The sequence below is a fragment of the Emiliania huxleyi genome (assembly GCF_000372725.1).
Source record: "Emiliania huxleyi CCMP1516 unplaced genomic scaffold EMIHUscaffold_280, whole genome shotgun sequence".
NCBI lineage: Eukaryota > Haptophyta > Isochrysidales > Noelaerhabdaceae > Emiliania > Emiliania huxleyi.
Genome location: NW_005199925.1, coordinates 73,762 through 88,007, shown reverse-complemented (window position 1 = coordinate 88,007; position 14,246 = coordinate 73,762). Strand labels below are relative to the sequence as shown.

The following is a 14,246-nucleotide window of genomic DNA, read 5'->3' as shown; positions in this document are numbered from 1 at the left end:
TTGGCGACCACCGGCCAGATCTCGGCCGCGGCGATGTCGTGGTGGTGCGGGCCGGCGTAGTTGCCCCAGCACACGTGGATGCGGACCTGCTCCATCGGGATGTTCTCGAGCGCGTAGTTGAGCGCCTCGACGTTCGCCTCCGCGACGGCGAGGAAGGCCTCGTCGCTCAGGTCGGCGTGGCGCGTGTGGCGGCCCATGGCGAGGTCGGGGCAGTCGATCTGCAGCTGCAGGCCGGTCGCCGCGATCGCCTCGTACTCGGGCCGCATCGCCTCGGCCAGCGCGCGCACGTACATCACGTGGTCCTGGAAGAAGCGGTCCTCGCAGAAGACGGCCATCGTGCCCGGGGACGGCGCGCTCCAGAACGAGTCGGACGGCGAGCGGCCCGCTGCCGCGAGCGACTCGAGCAGCGGCCGCACCGTCTCGCGGACCTGCTGCGCGCCGGAGAGCACGTAGGTGGGGCGGGCGTGGCACGCCATGTTGGCTTGCGCGACGCGGCGCGGGTTGAGCGTGATGAGCCCATTCGCGCCGGTGAAGCGGTTCGCGTACACGGGCACGGTGCGCATGTCGGTGGCGCACGGCATCTCGCAGACGCACGACCACCCCTCGCTCATCACCACGCCCGCGCCGAGGCCGACGCCGTCGATGCGCTGGAGCATGTCGGCGACGTAGTTGTCGCGGCTCCACTCGCCGTCGTTGATGATGTCGATGCCCACGTCGACCTGCTGGCTGATGATCTTGCCCGTGTCGCTCGCGTTGGGCGCGCGCGGCAGGCTACCCACGTGCGTCGTCTGGATCCAGAGCTTGGGCTGGGGCTTTGGCGCCTCGGCGGCGGGCTGGCTCACGAGCGCGGCGGCGGACGCCTCCAGGGACGGGGCCGCCGCCTCGGCGCCGGGCGTCGAGGCGATGACGAGCGAGCGCAGCTCCTTGCACGCCGACTCGAGCATGCTGAGCCGCTCGAGGACGGCCGAGTTGACGCCCGCGTCGAGGGGCGTGACGGGCGCGACCGGCGGCGCCGGGGTCTTGAGGACGGAGGTGGGCGCGAAGGGCGCGACCCGCGTGGGGGTGACCGACACCGCGATCTCGGTCGGCGCGGTGGAGGTGGGCGCGGTGGGGGCCTGCTCGATCTTGGGCGCGGCCTGCTTGGTGGCGGCGTGGTCGCCGAGCTTGCCGCCCGACACCTTGTTGGCGATCGCGTGGATCGAGGGCGAGTCCATGATGTCGTCGACGGTGATGATGCCGTCGCCAAAGGAGCCTGCGCGGGGGGGGGGGGGGGGCTGGGGGCGGGAAACCCCTCCGCCCTTTTACTTTTGGGCGAAGCGCGCCCTCAAGCTGGAGGACGAGCTCCCCGAAACCCAACGAGTCGATTCCGAGGTCAAAGAGGGAGGCGGACGAATCCAGAGGCTTGCCCTCCTGCCCCAGAATTATGCCGCAGATCTCGGTCACAGTCTGCATCGGGTTGGCCGTCATGACGGGGAGAAGGCGTTCCTGCGGCGGGAGGAGGGTGGAAGGTCGGTGAGCTCTTGGCAGGAGCGGCATCCCCGCCGTGGAGAGCGTGTCCCGGAGAGCGCGAGATGGTGCGGAGAGGCCGCGGGGTGAGAAGCAGACCGTAGAGAAGGTGTTCGTCGACGTCCGGCTCACTTCCCCTTCAGCACATCATCGTTCCAGGCTTCTTGGAAATATTCTAATGGACACATCCCTGGACAAACAACAAGACTCAAACGAAAGAACACGATGTGCGAATCTCAAAACTCACATTTTACATAAATTACACATGAGAGGAGAGAGAACGACGAGAGTGCAGAGTTGCAGAGTGGGACGACCGAGAGGTAGGTACGAACGAAGTGGCATGAAGGTTGCTGCGAGAATTGATTGTGGCGCGCGCGAGAGACTGATTTTTTGTTTGTAGAGACTGCGAAGAGAAATAGGAAGAGGCAGACTCCCAAGGGTGGGCGACGCTGGCACCCCATTCTCTCCTTTAAATCCGTGTCGTTTCTTGTTAAAATCTCTCTCTCTCTTTCTTCTTCTTGTCACCTGTGTGGTGGCGGCGTGTGCCGTCCTCCCATCCCTCCGTAGCAAGAAAGCAAAGGAATGAATATCGTAGTAGTGTCGACCCGAGATGAGCCGAGATGAGCCGAGATATGACCCCGAGGAGCCGAGATGACAGCGCGGCGTGCAAGCGAGACGCCACCTCCGCCGCCGCAGGGTTGAGCCGCGACGGGCGCAGCACGCGCGGCGCAAAGGGGCAGGCCTGCCAGCCCCAAAGGATATGCCCCTCGAGAACCTCGAGAACACGAAAAGAAAGAAAGAAAACAGACACAACACGACACTTGCACGTGCATAAGTTTTTTCTTTCCTACACGGCCGTTTCGTACTCCCATCCCCGACGATTTCATATATGTGGTGGGGGGGGGGGGGGGGCGTGGGGGTTAAAGACTGCAGAAAAACCGCGAGGACGAACCGTTTCATGGTGCGGTTGCCGCCCGACTACCTCATCCTCAAGCGGCGGGAGCAGGAGGACGCTCGGCGCGTCTACGAGGACCACGGCCGCGAGCAGAGCAAGGTCGGCGCGACCACGGCGTTCGAGGTCCGGACGGACGCCGCGCTCGGCGCACGGCGGCTGAACGAGCGGTACAACCGGCTGCGGCAGCAGGACGCGGCGGCGCTGGAGGGCCGCCGCCGCCGGCTGGCGGAGCTGCTCGCGGCGGAGCAGGCCGAACAGGCCGCGGCGCTCGAGGCGCTCGAGGAGACGCCCGAGCAGCGCAAGGAGAAGATGGTTGCGCGGGCCGAGGAGCTGCGCGAGCGGCGCGAGGCGGAGAAGCAGGCCTTCGTCAAGGAGCAGTACGAGCGTCAGTGGCGGCTGTCGTGCGACCCGCTGCGCGCGCGGGACTCGAAGCTCATCCAAAAGGCGACCAACGAGGCGCGCGCGTACCAGCTCGGCGAGAAGCTGCGCGCGCTCGAGCTCGAGGAGGCGGAGGAGCGCGCCTTCGACAAGCTGTGGGAGGAGGACCGACTCTCAAAGGAGGGGCGGGAGGAGGCGGACGCGCTGGCACGGAAAGCGATGGGACGGCAGCACACGGCCATCCTCGACCGCCAGGCGCCGCTCCGCCTCTGCCGCCACCCTGCCGCCACCCTGCCGCCACCCGCCGCCTAGCTCCCTCCTCACCGCCCCTCCTCCCCCTCTCCGCAGGTCAACGAGCTGCACCGCCACCGCGCGAGAGAGCGTGAGCTCTCCGAGCGCGAGGCAGCCCACACCACCACCCCCGCCACCCTCCCACACCACCCTCCCCCGCCACCCTCCCCCGCCACCCTCCACCGCCACCCTCCACCCGCCACCCTCGCCCTGCCACACTCCCACACCACCCTTCCCCCGCTGGACCCGGCCAGGCGGCGCTGCTGCGCGAGCAGGCGACGCACGAGCGGGCCGAGGCGGCGAAGGTGGACGAGATCCGGCAAAGATCGAGCCGAGATCGAGCCGAGATCTAGCCGAGAGGTTGACACGAGATCCTGCGGCGGCGGAGGTTGACACGAGATCCTGCGGCGGCGGCCGAGACAGACGCGTCTCCCTCCCACGCCCTCCCACGGCCCTTCCTCCGCCCCTCCGCCCCCTTGCCCCTGCAGGCAGCGGCAGGTGCGAGACTCGTACGCCGAGCTCGGCGCCTACGCTGCGGCGCGCCAGTCGCTGCTGTCCGAGTCGGAGGCGCGGGAGAAGGCGGAGGAGGCGTAGGACCCGCTCGCGGCCTCTCGCTGGACCCGTCCACGACCTGTCCAGGACGTGTCCCGCAGGCGGAGGACGAGGAGCGGCTGGCGGCGGGGCTGGCGGCGGAGGCGGCGCAGGAGGAGAAGGAGGCGGCGGCGCGCCACCAGATGCAGCAGACGACGCGCTCGTTCGCCGACTCGATGATGGCGCAGAAGCGGGCGATCGAGCGGTCCGAGGGCGCCAACGACGAGGCGGGGCAGGGCTGCGCGCTACTCGACCTCCGCCCGACCCTTTCCCTGACCCTTCCGCGGCCCCTTGCCTGTAGGCGCGGCAGGCGGCTCTCGACGACGCGTGGGGTGAGCGGGGGCCGGGCGGCGGGGGGTGTCTGGAGGGCGGCGCCTCCTCACTGCCCGTCGCGCGTGTGTGGAACAGGCAAGCGGCTCGCGGTCTGGGGGAGCGAGCAGGAGGCGCGAGAGAAGCTCATGGCGCAGGCGCTCGCGCCGCCCTCCTCCCGCGCCGCCCTCCTCGCACACCCACGCCGCCAGGCCCGTGCGCGGGGGAGGCGTCGAGGCGGAGCGGCGTGGAGCGCCTACGGGGAAGGGGCCGCGGAAGGGTCAGGCGACGGCTCGAGCGGCGGGCGGGTCGTGCGGGGCAGGGGCCGGCATCGTCGTAGGGACCCTCGGGCCGATCGAGCGCGCGGCCTCGAGGCCGAGCTGGCGGAGATCGAGGCGGCGGAGGCCGCAAAGGCGCGCGCGGCGGCGGCGGCCAAGGCGGACTACACGCGGCAGCTGGAGCACCAGATCCAGCAGCGGAGGCACGGCCGCGCCATCAGCGAGTTCAACAAGGTGCAGGAGAAGGAGAGCGCCGACCGCGCGGAGGCGGCCTACCAGGCGACGCTGCGCTCGCAGCTCGCGCGCACAGAGTCGCAGATGTCAAAGTACGGCCCCTCCTGACGGGCCGGCAGGGGCGCGCGGCGGCGGGCGTGAGGCGCGATCGGCGACGAAGCAAGGACGAAGCAAGGTGGCCCGGGGAATCAGAAGTCACTTCAAAAGATTGATCTTGGTTGGTGGGGTGGTTGGGCTGGGAATTTTGTTAACGCGCCGATTTCTTTTCCTGTGTTAGTGCCAGTGCGCGCGCCAGTCCCGTGCCTTAGTGAGTAGTGTCGTGCGGCGAGGAAGTGGTGAGAAATGCAAATGGTTTTGTCAGTGGATATAGTGCGCGCCAGGTGCCTAATAAGGTTAAGAATTTCTTTTTGGGCAGAGACGCGCGCATGTTCTTGGCAGGGAATTTTGTTAACGCGCCGATTTCTTTTCCTGTGTTAGTGCCAGTGCGCGCGCCAGTCCCGTGCCTTTATAGTGAGTAGTGTCGTGCGGCGAGGGAAGTGGTGAAATGTTTTAAACGCTGCTAAAATTCTTTTGTGTGCGAGGGAGTTTAGTTGTAAAATTCTTTTGTGTTAGTGCCACTGCGCGGTGCCACGCAGAGGCGCGCGCATGTTCTTGGCGCAGCGCCGGGGTGTCGCAGTCGTTGCACGTTGGTCTCGCCAACGCGTGGCGCGGCCGGCCCTGGCGCTGGCTACATCGCGCCGCGAGCTCGCGACGAACACTGGCAAGGTCAAGTGGTTCAACACCACTCGCGGCTACGGCTTCCTCACACAGGAGGACGGCTCCGACGTTTTTGTTCACCACACCGGCATTGTTGCCGACGGCTACCGCTCGCTGGCCGACAACGAGCCGGTAGAGTTCGATATCGAGCTCCAGCCGAATGGGAAGCAGGCGCTCCCCCTTCGTTTGTCCCTCCAGGAAGGTGCCGCGAGCGGTGTGTAAGCACCGTCTCCTTCCCTTCTCTGCGCAGGCAGCTGTCAACGTCACCGGCCCGAATGGCGCCCCGGTGCAAGGCGCCGAGCGACCGATGCAACGCGACAACTACGACCGGGATTTCTACTGAGCGCGTACAGGGGCGGGTAAAATAAGAGCTCTCTTTGCAGGGACTCTCGCAGCACTGTCCACTGAGCACACCGGCACTGTGGGCTCACCTGTTCTCTGAAGTTGGCTCCTCATGCGACGCTGCGCCCCACGTGTAGCGTAGAAAATCCAGCGATGCCTTTTTATCGAGAATATATTGCATGTGTAAAGTAGATGTACATGCGACGTCGCAGCAGTACACGGCGTACTTAGAGGTAGCTCTCGCGCGCGCGGTCTCAGGCGGGCGTCCCAACGGTCCGTCAGGCTCCGGCCTCCGCGCCGTTCCTGGCCGTTTCGCCTTTCCGCATGCAGCAGGTGAGTGTGGGCAGGGCCGAGACAGAGAGTACGGCCGCCGATCCCGGCAGCAAGGCCCTCCCGCGTCCCGGCTCCACTCTTGCAGCAATACCTTCCCATCTCGGGCCCTCATGCGATGTCTCGATTCCGCGTCTCGAGCGGCAGGAGCGCGCCAAAGAGGGCCTATGCAGATAGAGATGGCGGGTCCTCCATTGGGATTGTGCGCGAGAATCGGCGGGGCGAGCGCGTGGCGCGAGGCGCCATTGTGCCGATGCAGCTGAGCCCGACAAATACGACGCCGTTGGCGGACACGCCCTTGTCTGAGGGGAGGGGGGGGAGGTCTCTGTCAACACTCGTCAACGGCCATGGGGGCACGCTCTCCTCCGGCTGCCGAAGAGGGTGTGCCCGACGATTGGCGCGATGATGCCGGCGATGCGCGAGAGGAGCGACAGCGTCGAAACGCAGGTGCTGCGCGACACATCGGGGAGAGGGGGCCGCGTCGTGTCACGCCCCGTCTGCCCCAGCTCCCGGCGGCCGCTCGCGGGGCGGTGGGCTGCGCACCCGCGCACAGCGGTCGGAAACACCTCCGGCGTGTAGAGGTAGAGGGCGGCGTACATGATCTGCGAGGTGGCCTGCGTCAACGCGCCCGTCATCACGACGCCGTTCTCCGTGCTTGTGCGCAGGAATCCGATCATCGACGCGGCCATCGTCAGGATGCCCACGACCAGCGTCCACTTTCTTCCGAGGGGAGAGTCGACGATGAACGCGCCCGCGAGGGCGCCAACGGGCGCAGCGGCAGACATATAGATGGCCTGCAAATATGTGTTGTCTGACGTAGGTACCCCGCCCAGCTTGGCGGCGACAAGCTCCAGATTCATCGAGTTGAAGATGCCTGGCGGCGGGATGGGGACGGTGAGGGGTGGCGGGGCGAGGTCGATTCGCAGCGCGGCCACACCGTATCCAAAGTTGCTGAGGAACCAGAGAAATGCAAGTAGCACCGCGGTAGTCTTCATCCAAGGCAGCTGGAGGAAGGCCCAGCGGTCAGCCGGCGGGGCAACGGCGTCATAGTCCCACGCAGTAGAGGTGGGGCCCACCCGGGTCGCTCGCTTCGACACCGGAGTGAGCGGTGGAGAGGCCGGGGAGTTCGATGGCTCCGGCACAGCGGTGCTGCTGATGAGGATGAAATCGGGCGGCAGCGACGTGCCGTTCATCTTGCCGATCTGCTGCAGCACGGCCATGACATCTTCCGTGCGCCCCTGCGCCATTAGCCACGCAGGAGACTCTGGCCACCCGACCCGCGATCCCATCGAGGCGAGGCAGATGAGCGAGATGGCACCTGCGCCCAGCGGGGTGCGTTGAGTCAGAATGGCTCGTGAGGCGAAAGCACCGGAGAAGCGCGGTTGCCGAGGCAGTAGCGCCACCCCCGGTTGTCCGCCGGGTCGCAAAACTCCACCAAAGGTGCCCACTGGACCCCCAACTTGGTTGATGGGGATTGATCGGGAGGGTCGCAGGTGTTGTTTGGAATGGCGGCCCACGCGACCAGGTACATAACCACGCCGCCGATGCTCCAAAAGATGGTGAGCAGCGTCATCAGTCTGCCTCTCGCGCTGCGGGGGCACAGCTCGACCGCGAGGGCGCCATCGACAGGCATGTTGCCACCCACGCCAAGGCCCGCGACGGCGACGCCAAGCACGAGGATCAGCATGTTGGGCGCGCAAGCCCCGATGACGCCGCCGGAGCCGGAGACTAGCAGGGTGAGCATGAAGGCGAGGCGGCGGCCGAAAGTGTCGGCGACCGGGCCGAAGATGACGCCTCCCACCCCCTGGCAGGCAAAGAGCAGGGGCAGCAGGTAGTCTGCCGGGTTGATGCTGATGGACCCCAGCTCCCACAGGCCCGGGAACTCGTACTGGACGGGCACGGTCGCCGAGATGACTGCAGTGATCCACGCGGTGTCGGCGAGCCAACCAAGGCCACACACCATTATCAACTGCACGGTGAAGCAGCCCACGCCGAGCTCCTGATGGGGAGGTGGAGCGCGGTGGATTGGGAGGTGGAGCGCGGTGGTGGTGAGCGTGGGTCGGAGGGCCGCCGCGACAACCTCGAGCGCATCGTCGACGGTCATCAATTTCATGGTGGCCGTCTTCATCCTCGAGGGAGAGCAGGCGCGACAATGTCGGCGATGAACGGCGAACGTACGATACGGGCACGGAACATGACACAGCTCTGCACAGCTGACTTTCTTTCTCCGTCCTTTATCAGTGAAAGTTCGTACTTTTAGCTTTCTGGGAGAAAAGGAGAGGCAGGCGCGATTAACGTCTCTCTCTCTCAGTGTATACTTTTAGCTTACTGGGAGAATTAAAACTCCTGGGCTCTCAATGCCTAGCCCGCCGTTCTGTCAGCCGCGGCCCGCATGTCCAGACAGTGCGGGCCTCGACGCCACACTAGGTCCATTGGGTTGAACCCTGGCTTGTCTCGAAGGTGAGGTATAGAGGGTCACATGGGGAATGCGAACTCGTCATGATGCGCGGCGACGGCGGCGTCGATATCTATCGACGCCGCCGCCCCGCGCTCCAAAACGGTCGCGTACGCATATGCGCACAACTAGGTACGTGCTGCCCCCATTGGATTTGGGCCATACACCGTCAAAGGTCCCTCTCCACTCCTCCTTGCACCACTGAAGCATATGCAGCTGATGTGAGCAAGGTCGCCTAAGCGGCCCCCCTCGCTGTGGGTTGCCGTAGTTGGACCAATGCCACGCGTTGTGGCGAAGATGGCCTTATGCAGAGCCTGGCCGGGCCATCTTCGGGCCCGGCCGCCCTAACAGTACGACGCATACGCGCCGCGACCGCTTCAAGTGTCGCCGCCGCCGCAAGGCGGACGGCGCCCGCCGCCCAGCCAACAGTGGCTAGGGCGGGGGAAGGGTGGATTCGAGCCGCCCGCACGCTCGTGTGGCCGGGAGGCTCGTGTAGAGCACGCCGTGCGCAAGCACAGGTGCGCGTTTGAAGCATTCGAGTCGCAGCAGCGAAGGCTGCTGTTTACTGGTTTGTGGCACGCCACGCATCTCGCGCGGTGAGTGCTGAGATACGCCCCGAGCACGATCGCCGGGGCGGCTGCATGACTAGAACGACCCGCGCCGTGGCACAGGTCGAGTAGAGAGGGCCGCACACGCGTCCTTGCGGGCGGCCCGTTGTGAAGGATCGAGCACACCGAAGCGAGGTGTGCTCGTGTTGCAAGTGTCGCCGCCGCCGCCGCAAGGCGGACCGGACGGCACCCACCGCCCAGCCAACAGTGGCTAGGGCGGGGGAAGGGTGGATTCGAGCCGCCCGCACGCTCGTGCGGTCGGGGGCTCGTGTAGAGCACGCCGTGCGCAAGCACAGGTGCGCGTTTGAAGCATTCGAGTCGCAGCAGCGGAGGCTGCTGCTTACTGGTTTGTGGTACGCCACGCGTCTCGCGCGGTGAGTGCTGAGATACGCCCCGAGCACGATCGCCGGGGCGGCTGCATGACTAGAACGACCCGTGCCGTGGCACAGGTCGAGTAGAGAGGGCCGCACACGCGTCCTTGCGGGCGGCCCGTTGAGAAGGGTCGAGCGCGCCGAAGCGAGGCGTGCTCGTGTTGCAAGTGTCGCCGCCGCCGCAAGGCGGACGGCGCCCGCCGCCCAGCCAACAGTGGCTAGGCCGGGGGAAGGGTGGATTCGAGCCGCCCGCACGCTCGTGCGGTAGGGAGGCTCGTGTAGAGCACGCCGTGCGCAAGCACAGGTGCGCGTTTGAAGCATTCGAGTCGCAGCAGCGAAGGCTGCTGTTTACTGGTTTGTGTGGCACTCCACGCGTCTCGCGCGGTGAGTGCTGAGATACGCCCCGAGCACGATCGCCGGGGCGGCTGCATGACTAAACCGACCCGTGCCGTGGCACAGGTCGAGTAGAGAGGGCCGCACACGCGTCCTTGCGGGCGGCCCGTTGTGAAGGATCGAGCACACCGAAGCGAGGTGTGCTCGTGTTGCAAGTGTCGCCGCCGCCGCCGGGGGAAAGGTGAATTCGAGCCGCCCGCACGCTCGTGCGGTAGGGAGGCTCGTGTAGAGCACGCCGTGCGCAAGCACAGGTGCGCGTTTGAAGCATTCGAGTCGCAGCAGCGAAGGCTGCTGCTTACTGGTTTGTGTGGCACGCCACGCGTCTCGCGCGGTGAGTGCTGAGATACGCCCCCAGCACGATCGCCGGGGCGGCTGCATGGCTAGAACGACCCGTGCCGTGGCACAGGCCGAGTAGAGAGGGCCGCACTCGCGTCCTTGCGGGCGGCCCGTTGTGAAGGATCGAGCACACCGAAGCGAGGTGTGCTCGTGTTGCAAGTGTCGCCGCCGCCGCAAGGCGGACGGCGCCCGCCGCCCAGCCAACAGTGGCTAGGGCGGGGGAAGGGTGGATTCGAGCCGCCCGCACGCTCGTGCGGTAGGGAGGCTCGTGTAGAGCACGCCGTGCGCAAGCACAGGTGCGCGTTTGAAGCATTCGAGTCGCAGCAGCGAAGGCTGCTGTTTACTGATTTGTGGCACGCCACGCGTCTCGCGCGGTGAGTGCTGAGATACGCCCCGAGCACGATCGCCGGGGCGGCTGCATGACTAGAACGACCCGTGCCGTGGCACAGGTCGAGTAGAGAGGGCCGCACACGCGTCGTTGCGGGCGGCCCGTTGTGAAGGGTCGAGCGCGCCGAAGCGAGGTGTGCTCGTGTTGCAAGTGTCGCCGCCGCCGCAAGGCGGACGGCGCCCACCGCCCAGCCAACAGTGGCTAGGGCGGGGGAAGGGTGGATTCGAGCCGCCCGCACGCTCGTGTGGCCGGGAGGCTCGTGTAGAGCGCGCCGTGCGCAAGCACAGGTGCGCGTTTGAAGCATTCGAGTCGCAGCAGCGAAGGCTGCTGTTTACTGGTTTGTGGCACGCCACGCACCTCGCGCGGTGAGTGCTGAGATACGCCCCGAGCACGATCGCCGGGGCGGCTGCATGACTAAAACGACCCGCGCCGTGGCACAGGTCGAGTAGAGAGGGCCGCACACGCGTCCTTGCGGGCGGCCCGTTGTGAAGGGTCGAGCGCGCCGAAGCGAGGCGTGCTCGTGTTGCAAGTGTCGCCGCCGCCGCAAGGCGGACGGCGCCCGCCGCCCAGCCAACAGTGGCTAGGGCGGGGGAAGGGTGGATTCGAGCCGCCCGCACGCTCGTGCGGTAGGGAGGCTCGTGTAGAGCACGCCGTGCGCAAGCACAGGTGCGCGTTTGAAGCATGGAGTCGCAGCAGCGGAGGCTGCTGCTTACTGGTTTGTGGCACGCCACGCGTCTCGCGCGGTGAGTGCTGAGATACGCCCCGAGCACGATCGCCGGGGCGGCTGCATGACTAAAACGACCCGTGCCGTGGCACAGGTCGAGTAGAGAGGGCCGCACACGCGTCGTTGCGGGCGGCCCGTTGTGAAGGATCGAGCACACCGAAGCGAGGTGTGCTCGTGTTGCAAGTGTCGCCGCCGCCGCAAGGCGGACGGCACCCACCGCCCAGCCAACAGTGGCTAGGGCGGGGGAAGGGTGGATTCGAGCCGCCCGCACGCTCGTGCGGTAGGGAGGCTCGTGTAGGGCACGCCGTGCGCAAGCACAGGTGCGCGTTTGAAGCATGGAGTCGCAGCAGCGGAGGCTGCTGTTTACTGGTTTGTGTGGCACTCCACGCGTCTCGCGCGGTGAGTCCGGGGCGGCTGCATGACTAGAACGACCCGCGCCGTGGCACAGGTCGAGTAGAGAGGGCCGCACACGCGTCCTTGCGGGCGGCCCGTTGTGAAGGATCGAGCACACCGAAGCGAGGTGTGCTCGTGTTGCAAGTGTCGCCGCCGCCGCAAGGCGGACGGCGCCCGCCGCCCAGCCAACAGTGGCTAGGGCGGGGGAAGGGTGGATTCGAGCCGCCCGCACGCTCGTGCGGTAGGGAGGCTCGTGTAGAGCACGCCGTGCGCAAGCACAGGTGCGCGTTTGAAGCATTCGAGTCGCAGCAGCGAAGGCTGCTGCTTACTGGTTTGTGGCACGCCACGCGTCTCGCGCGGTGAGTGCTGAGATACGCCCCGAGCACGATCGCCGGGGCGGCTGCATGACTAGAACGACCCGTGCCGTGGCACAGGTCGAGTAGAGAGGGCCGCACACGCGTCCTTGCGGGCGGCCCGTTGTGAAGGGTCGAGCGCGCCGAAGCGAGGTGTGCTCGTGTTGCAAGTGTCGCCGCCGCCGCAAGGCGGACGGCGCCCACCGCCCAGCCAACAGTCGGTAGGGCGGGGAAAGGTGAATTCGAGCCGCCCGCACGCTCGTGCGGTAGGGAGGCTCGTGTAGAGCACGCCGTGCGCAAGCACAGGTGCGCGTTTGAAGCATTCGGGTCGCAGCAGCGGAGGCTGCTGCTTACTGGTTTGAATTCGAGCCGCCCGCACGCTCGTGCGGTAGGGAGGCTCGTGTAGAGCACGCCGTGCGCAAGCACAGGTGCGCGTTTGAAGCATTCGAGTCGCAGTAGCGAAGGCTGCTGCTTACTGGTTTGTGTGGCACTCCACGCGTCTCGCGCGGTGAGTGATGAGATACGCCCCGAGCACGATCGCCGGGGCGGCTGCATGACTAGAACGACCCGTGCCGTGGCACAGGTCGAGTAGAGAGGGCCGCACACGCGTCCTTGCGGGCGGCCCGTTGTGAAGGGTCGAGCGCGCCGAAGCGAGGCGTGCTCGTGTTGCAAGTGTCGCCGCCGCCGCAAGGCGGACGGCGCCCGCCGCCCAGCCAACAGTGGCTAGGGCGGGGGAAGGGTGGATTCGAGCCGCCCGCACGCTCGTGCGGTAGGGAGGCTCGTGTAGAGCACGACGTGCGCAAGCACAGGTGCGCGTTTGAAGCATTCGAGTCGCAGCAGCGGAGGCTGCTGCTTACTGGTTTGTGGCACGCCACGCGTCTCGCGCGGTGAGTGCTGAGATACGCCCCGAGCACGATCGCCGGGGCGGCTGCATGACTAAAACGACCCGTGCCGTGGCACAGGTCGAGTAGAGAGGGCCGCACACGCGTCCTTGCGGGCGGCCCATTGTGAAGGATCGAGCATACCGAAACGAGGTGTGCTCGTGTTGCAAGTGTCGCCGCCGCCGCAAGGCGGACGGCACCCACCGCCCAGCCAACAGTGGCTAGGGCGGGGGAAAGGTGAATTCGAGCCGCCCGCACGCTCGTGCGGTAGGGAGGCTCGTGTAGAGCACGCCGTGCGCAAGCACAGGTGCGCGTTTGAAGCATTCGAGTCGCAGCAGCGAAGGCTGCTGTTTACTGGTTTGTGGCACGCCACGCATCTCGCGCGGTGAGTGCTGAGATACGCCCCCAGCACGATCGCCGGGGCGGCTGCATGACTAGAACGACCCGTGCCGTGGCACAGGCCGAGTAGAGAGGGCCGCACACGCGTCCTTGCGGGCGGCCCGTTGCGAAGGGTCGAGCGCGCCGAAGCGAGGTGTGCTCGTGTTGCAAGTGTCGCCGCCGCCGCAAGGCGGACGGCGCCCACCGCCCAGCCAACAGTGGCTAGGGCGGGGGAAGGGTGGATTCGAGCCGCCCGTACGCTCGTGCGGCCGGGGGGCTCGTGTAGAGCACGCCGTGCGCAAGCACAGGTGCGCGTTTGAAGCATTCGAGTCGCAGCAGCGGAGGCTGCTGCTTACTGGTTTGTGGCACGCCACGCGTCTCGCGCGGTGAGTGCTGAGATACGCCCCGAGCACGATCGCCGGGGCGGCTGCATGACTAGAACGACCCGTGCCGTGGCACAGGTCGAGTAGAGAGGGCCGCACACGCGTCCTTGCGGGCGGCCCGTTGTGAAGGATCGAGCGCGCCGAAGCGAGGCGTGCTCGTGTTGCAAGTGTCGCCGCCACCGCTGCACGCGGGCTGGGCTATCGCCTGCAGGATGAGGCTAAAAGAGGCATAGTTCCCCGCGTAGAGCACATAGCAAAAGGACTCCCAATCTAAGCAAAGCCAGTTGCTCCATCCGGATGACGCATCAGAACTGAGAAATTTCCGTTGACAGAGAGCTGCTCGGTGTGACGACGTGTGGTGTCCATCCCAAATGCGCCGCTGGCGCACTGTGGGGCGGGGGGGGAGGTCAAAGCGAGTCGCCCAGGCTCCCTGCTGGGCGGCTCGCGTCGTGTTTGTAACCGTTCGAAGAAGCTCTTTGTTCACGGTTGCACCGTGAACAGGAGATTGGTCGAGGCTATGCACAAGCGATGCGCGTAGACTCCGTGTGGCTCTGGGCTGCAGCCTGTTAGAGAGCCGAGTCGCTTTATAGCACGGCCGGGCACGGTCGTACCT

General features: G+C 66.5%; 5 protein-coding genes across 5 annotated transcripts; 2 read left to right on the top strand and 3 right to left on the bottom strand.

Annotated features, from left to right (window-relative positions):
* Positions 1-86: 86 nt before the first annotated feature.
* EMIHUDRAFT_457851 (hypothetical protein) lies at positions 87-1,485 on the bottom strand (the record flags this gene model as incomplete). The annotated part of the gene is made up of 2 exons (XM_005776231.1): positions 1,323-1,485; positions 87-1,252 (listed from the first exon to the last, which is right to left on the bottom strand). Coding segments are annotated over exons 1-2 (1,311 nt in total), but the record flags the coding sequence as incomplete, so codon positions are not given.
* Positions 1,486-2,395: 910 nt separating this feature from the next.
* On the top strand, positions 2,396-3,724 carry EMIHUDRAFT_239006 (hypothetical protein; the record flags this gene model as incomplete). The annotated part of the gene is made up of 2 exons (XM_005776230.1): positions 2,396-2,994; positions 3,619-3,724. 2 exons carry the CDS (start codon positions 2,396-2,398, stop codon positions 3,722-3,724), a joined length of 705 nt encoding a protein of 234 aa, XP_005776287.1.
* Positions 3,725-5,301: 1,577 nt separating this feature from the next.
* On the top strand, positions 5,302-5,475 carry EMIHUDRAFT_49352 (hypothetical protein; the record flags this gene model as incomplete). The annotated part of the gene is made up of 1 exon (XM_005776229.1): positions 5,302-5,475. A coding segment is annotated over one exon (174 nt), but the record flags the coding sequence as incomplete, so codon positions are not given.
* A 660-nt stretch (positions 5,476-6,135) lies between these two features.
* On the bottom strand, positions 6,136-7,259 carry EMIHUDRAFT_239004 (hypothetical protein; the record flags this gene model as incomplete). Its single annotated transcript, XM_005776228.1, has 3 exons — positions 6,136-6,267; positions 6,363-6,420; positions 6,514-7,259. The coding sequence occupies 3 exons, from the start codon at positions 7,257-7,259 to the stop codon at positions 6,136-6,138; spliced, it is 936 nt and encodes a 311-aa protein (XP_005776285.1).
* A 53-nt stretch (positions 7,260-7,312) lies between these two features.
* Positions 7,313-8,083, bottom strand: EMIHUDRAFT_239003 (hypothetical protein; the record flags this gene model as incomplete). Its single annotated transcript, XM_005776227.1, has 2 exons — positions 7,313-7,969; positions 8,051-8,083. 2 exons carry the CDS (start codon positions 8,081-8,083, stop codon positions 7,313-7,315), a joined length of 690 nt encoding a protein of 229 aa, XP_005776284.1.
* Between the last annotated feature and the right edge of the window lie 6,163 nt (positions 8,084-14,246).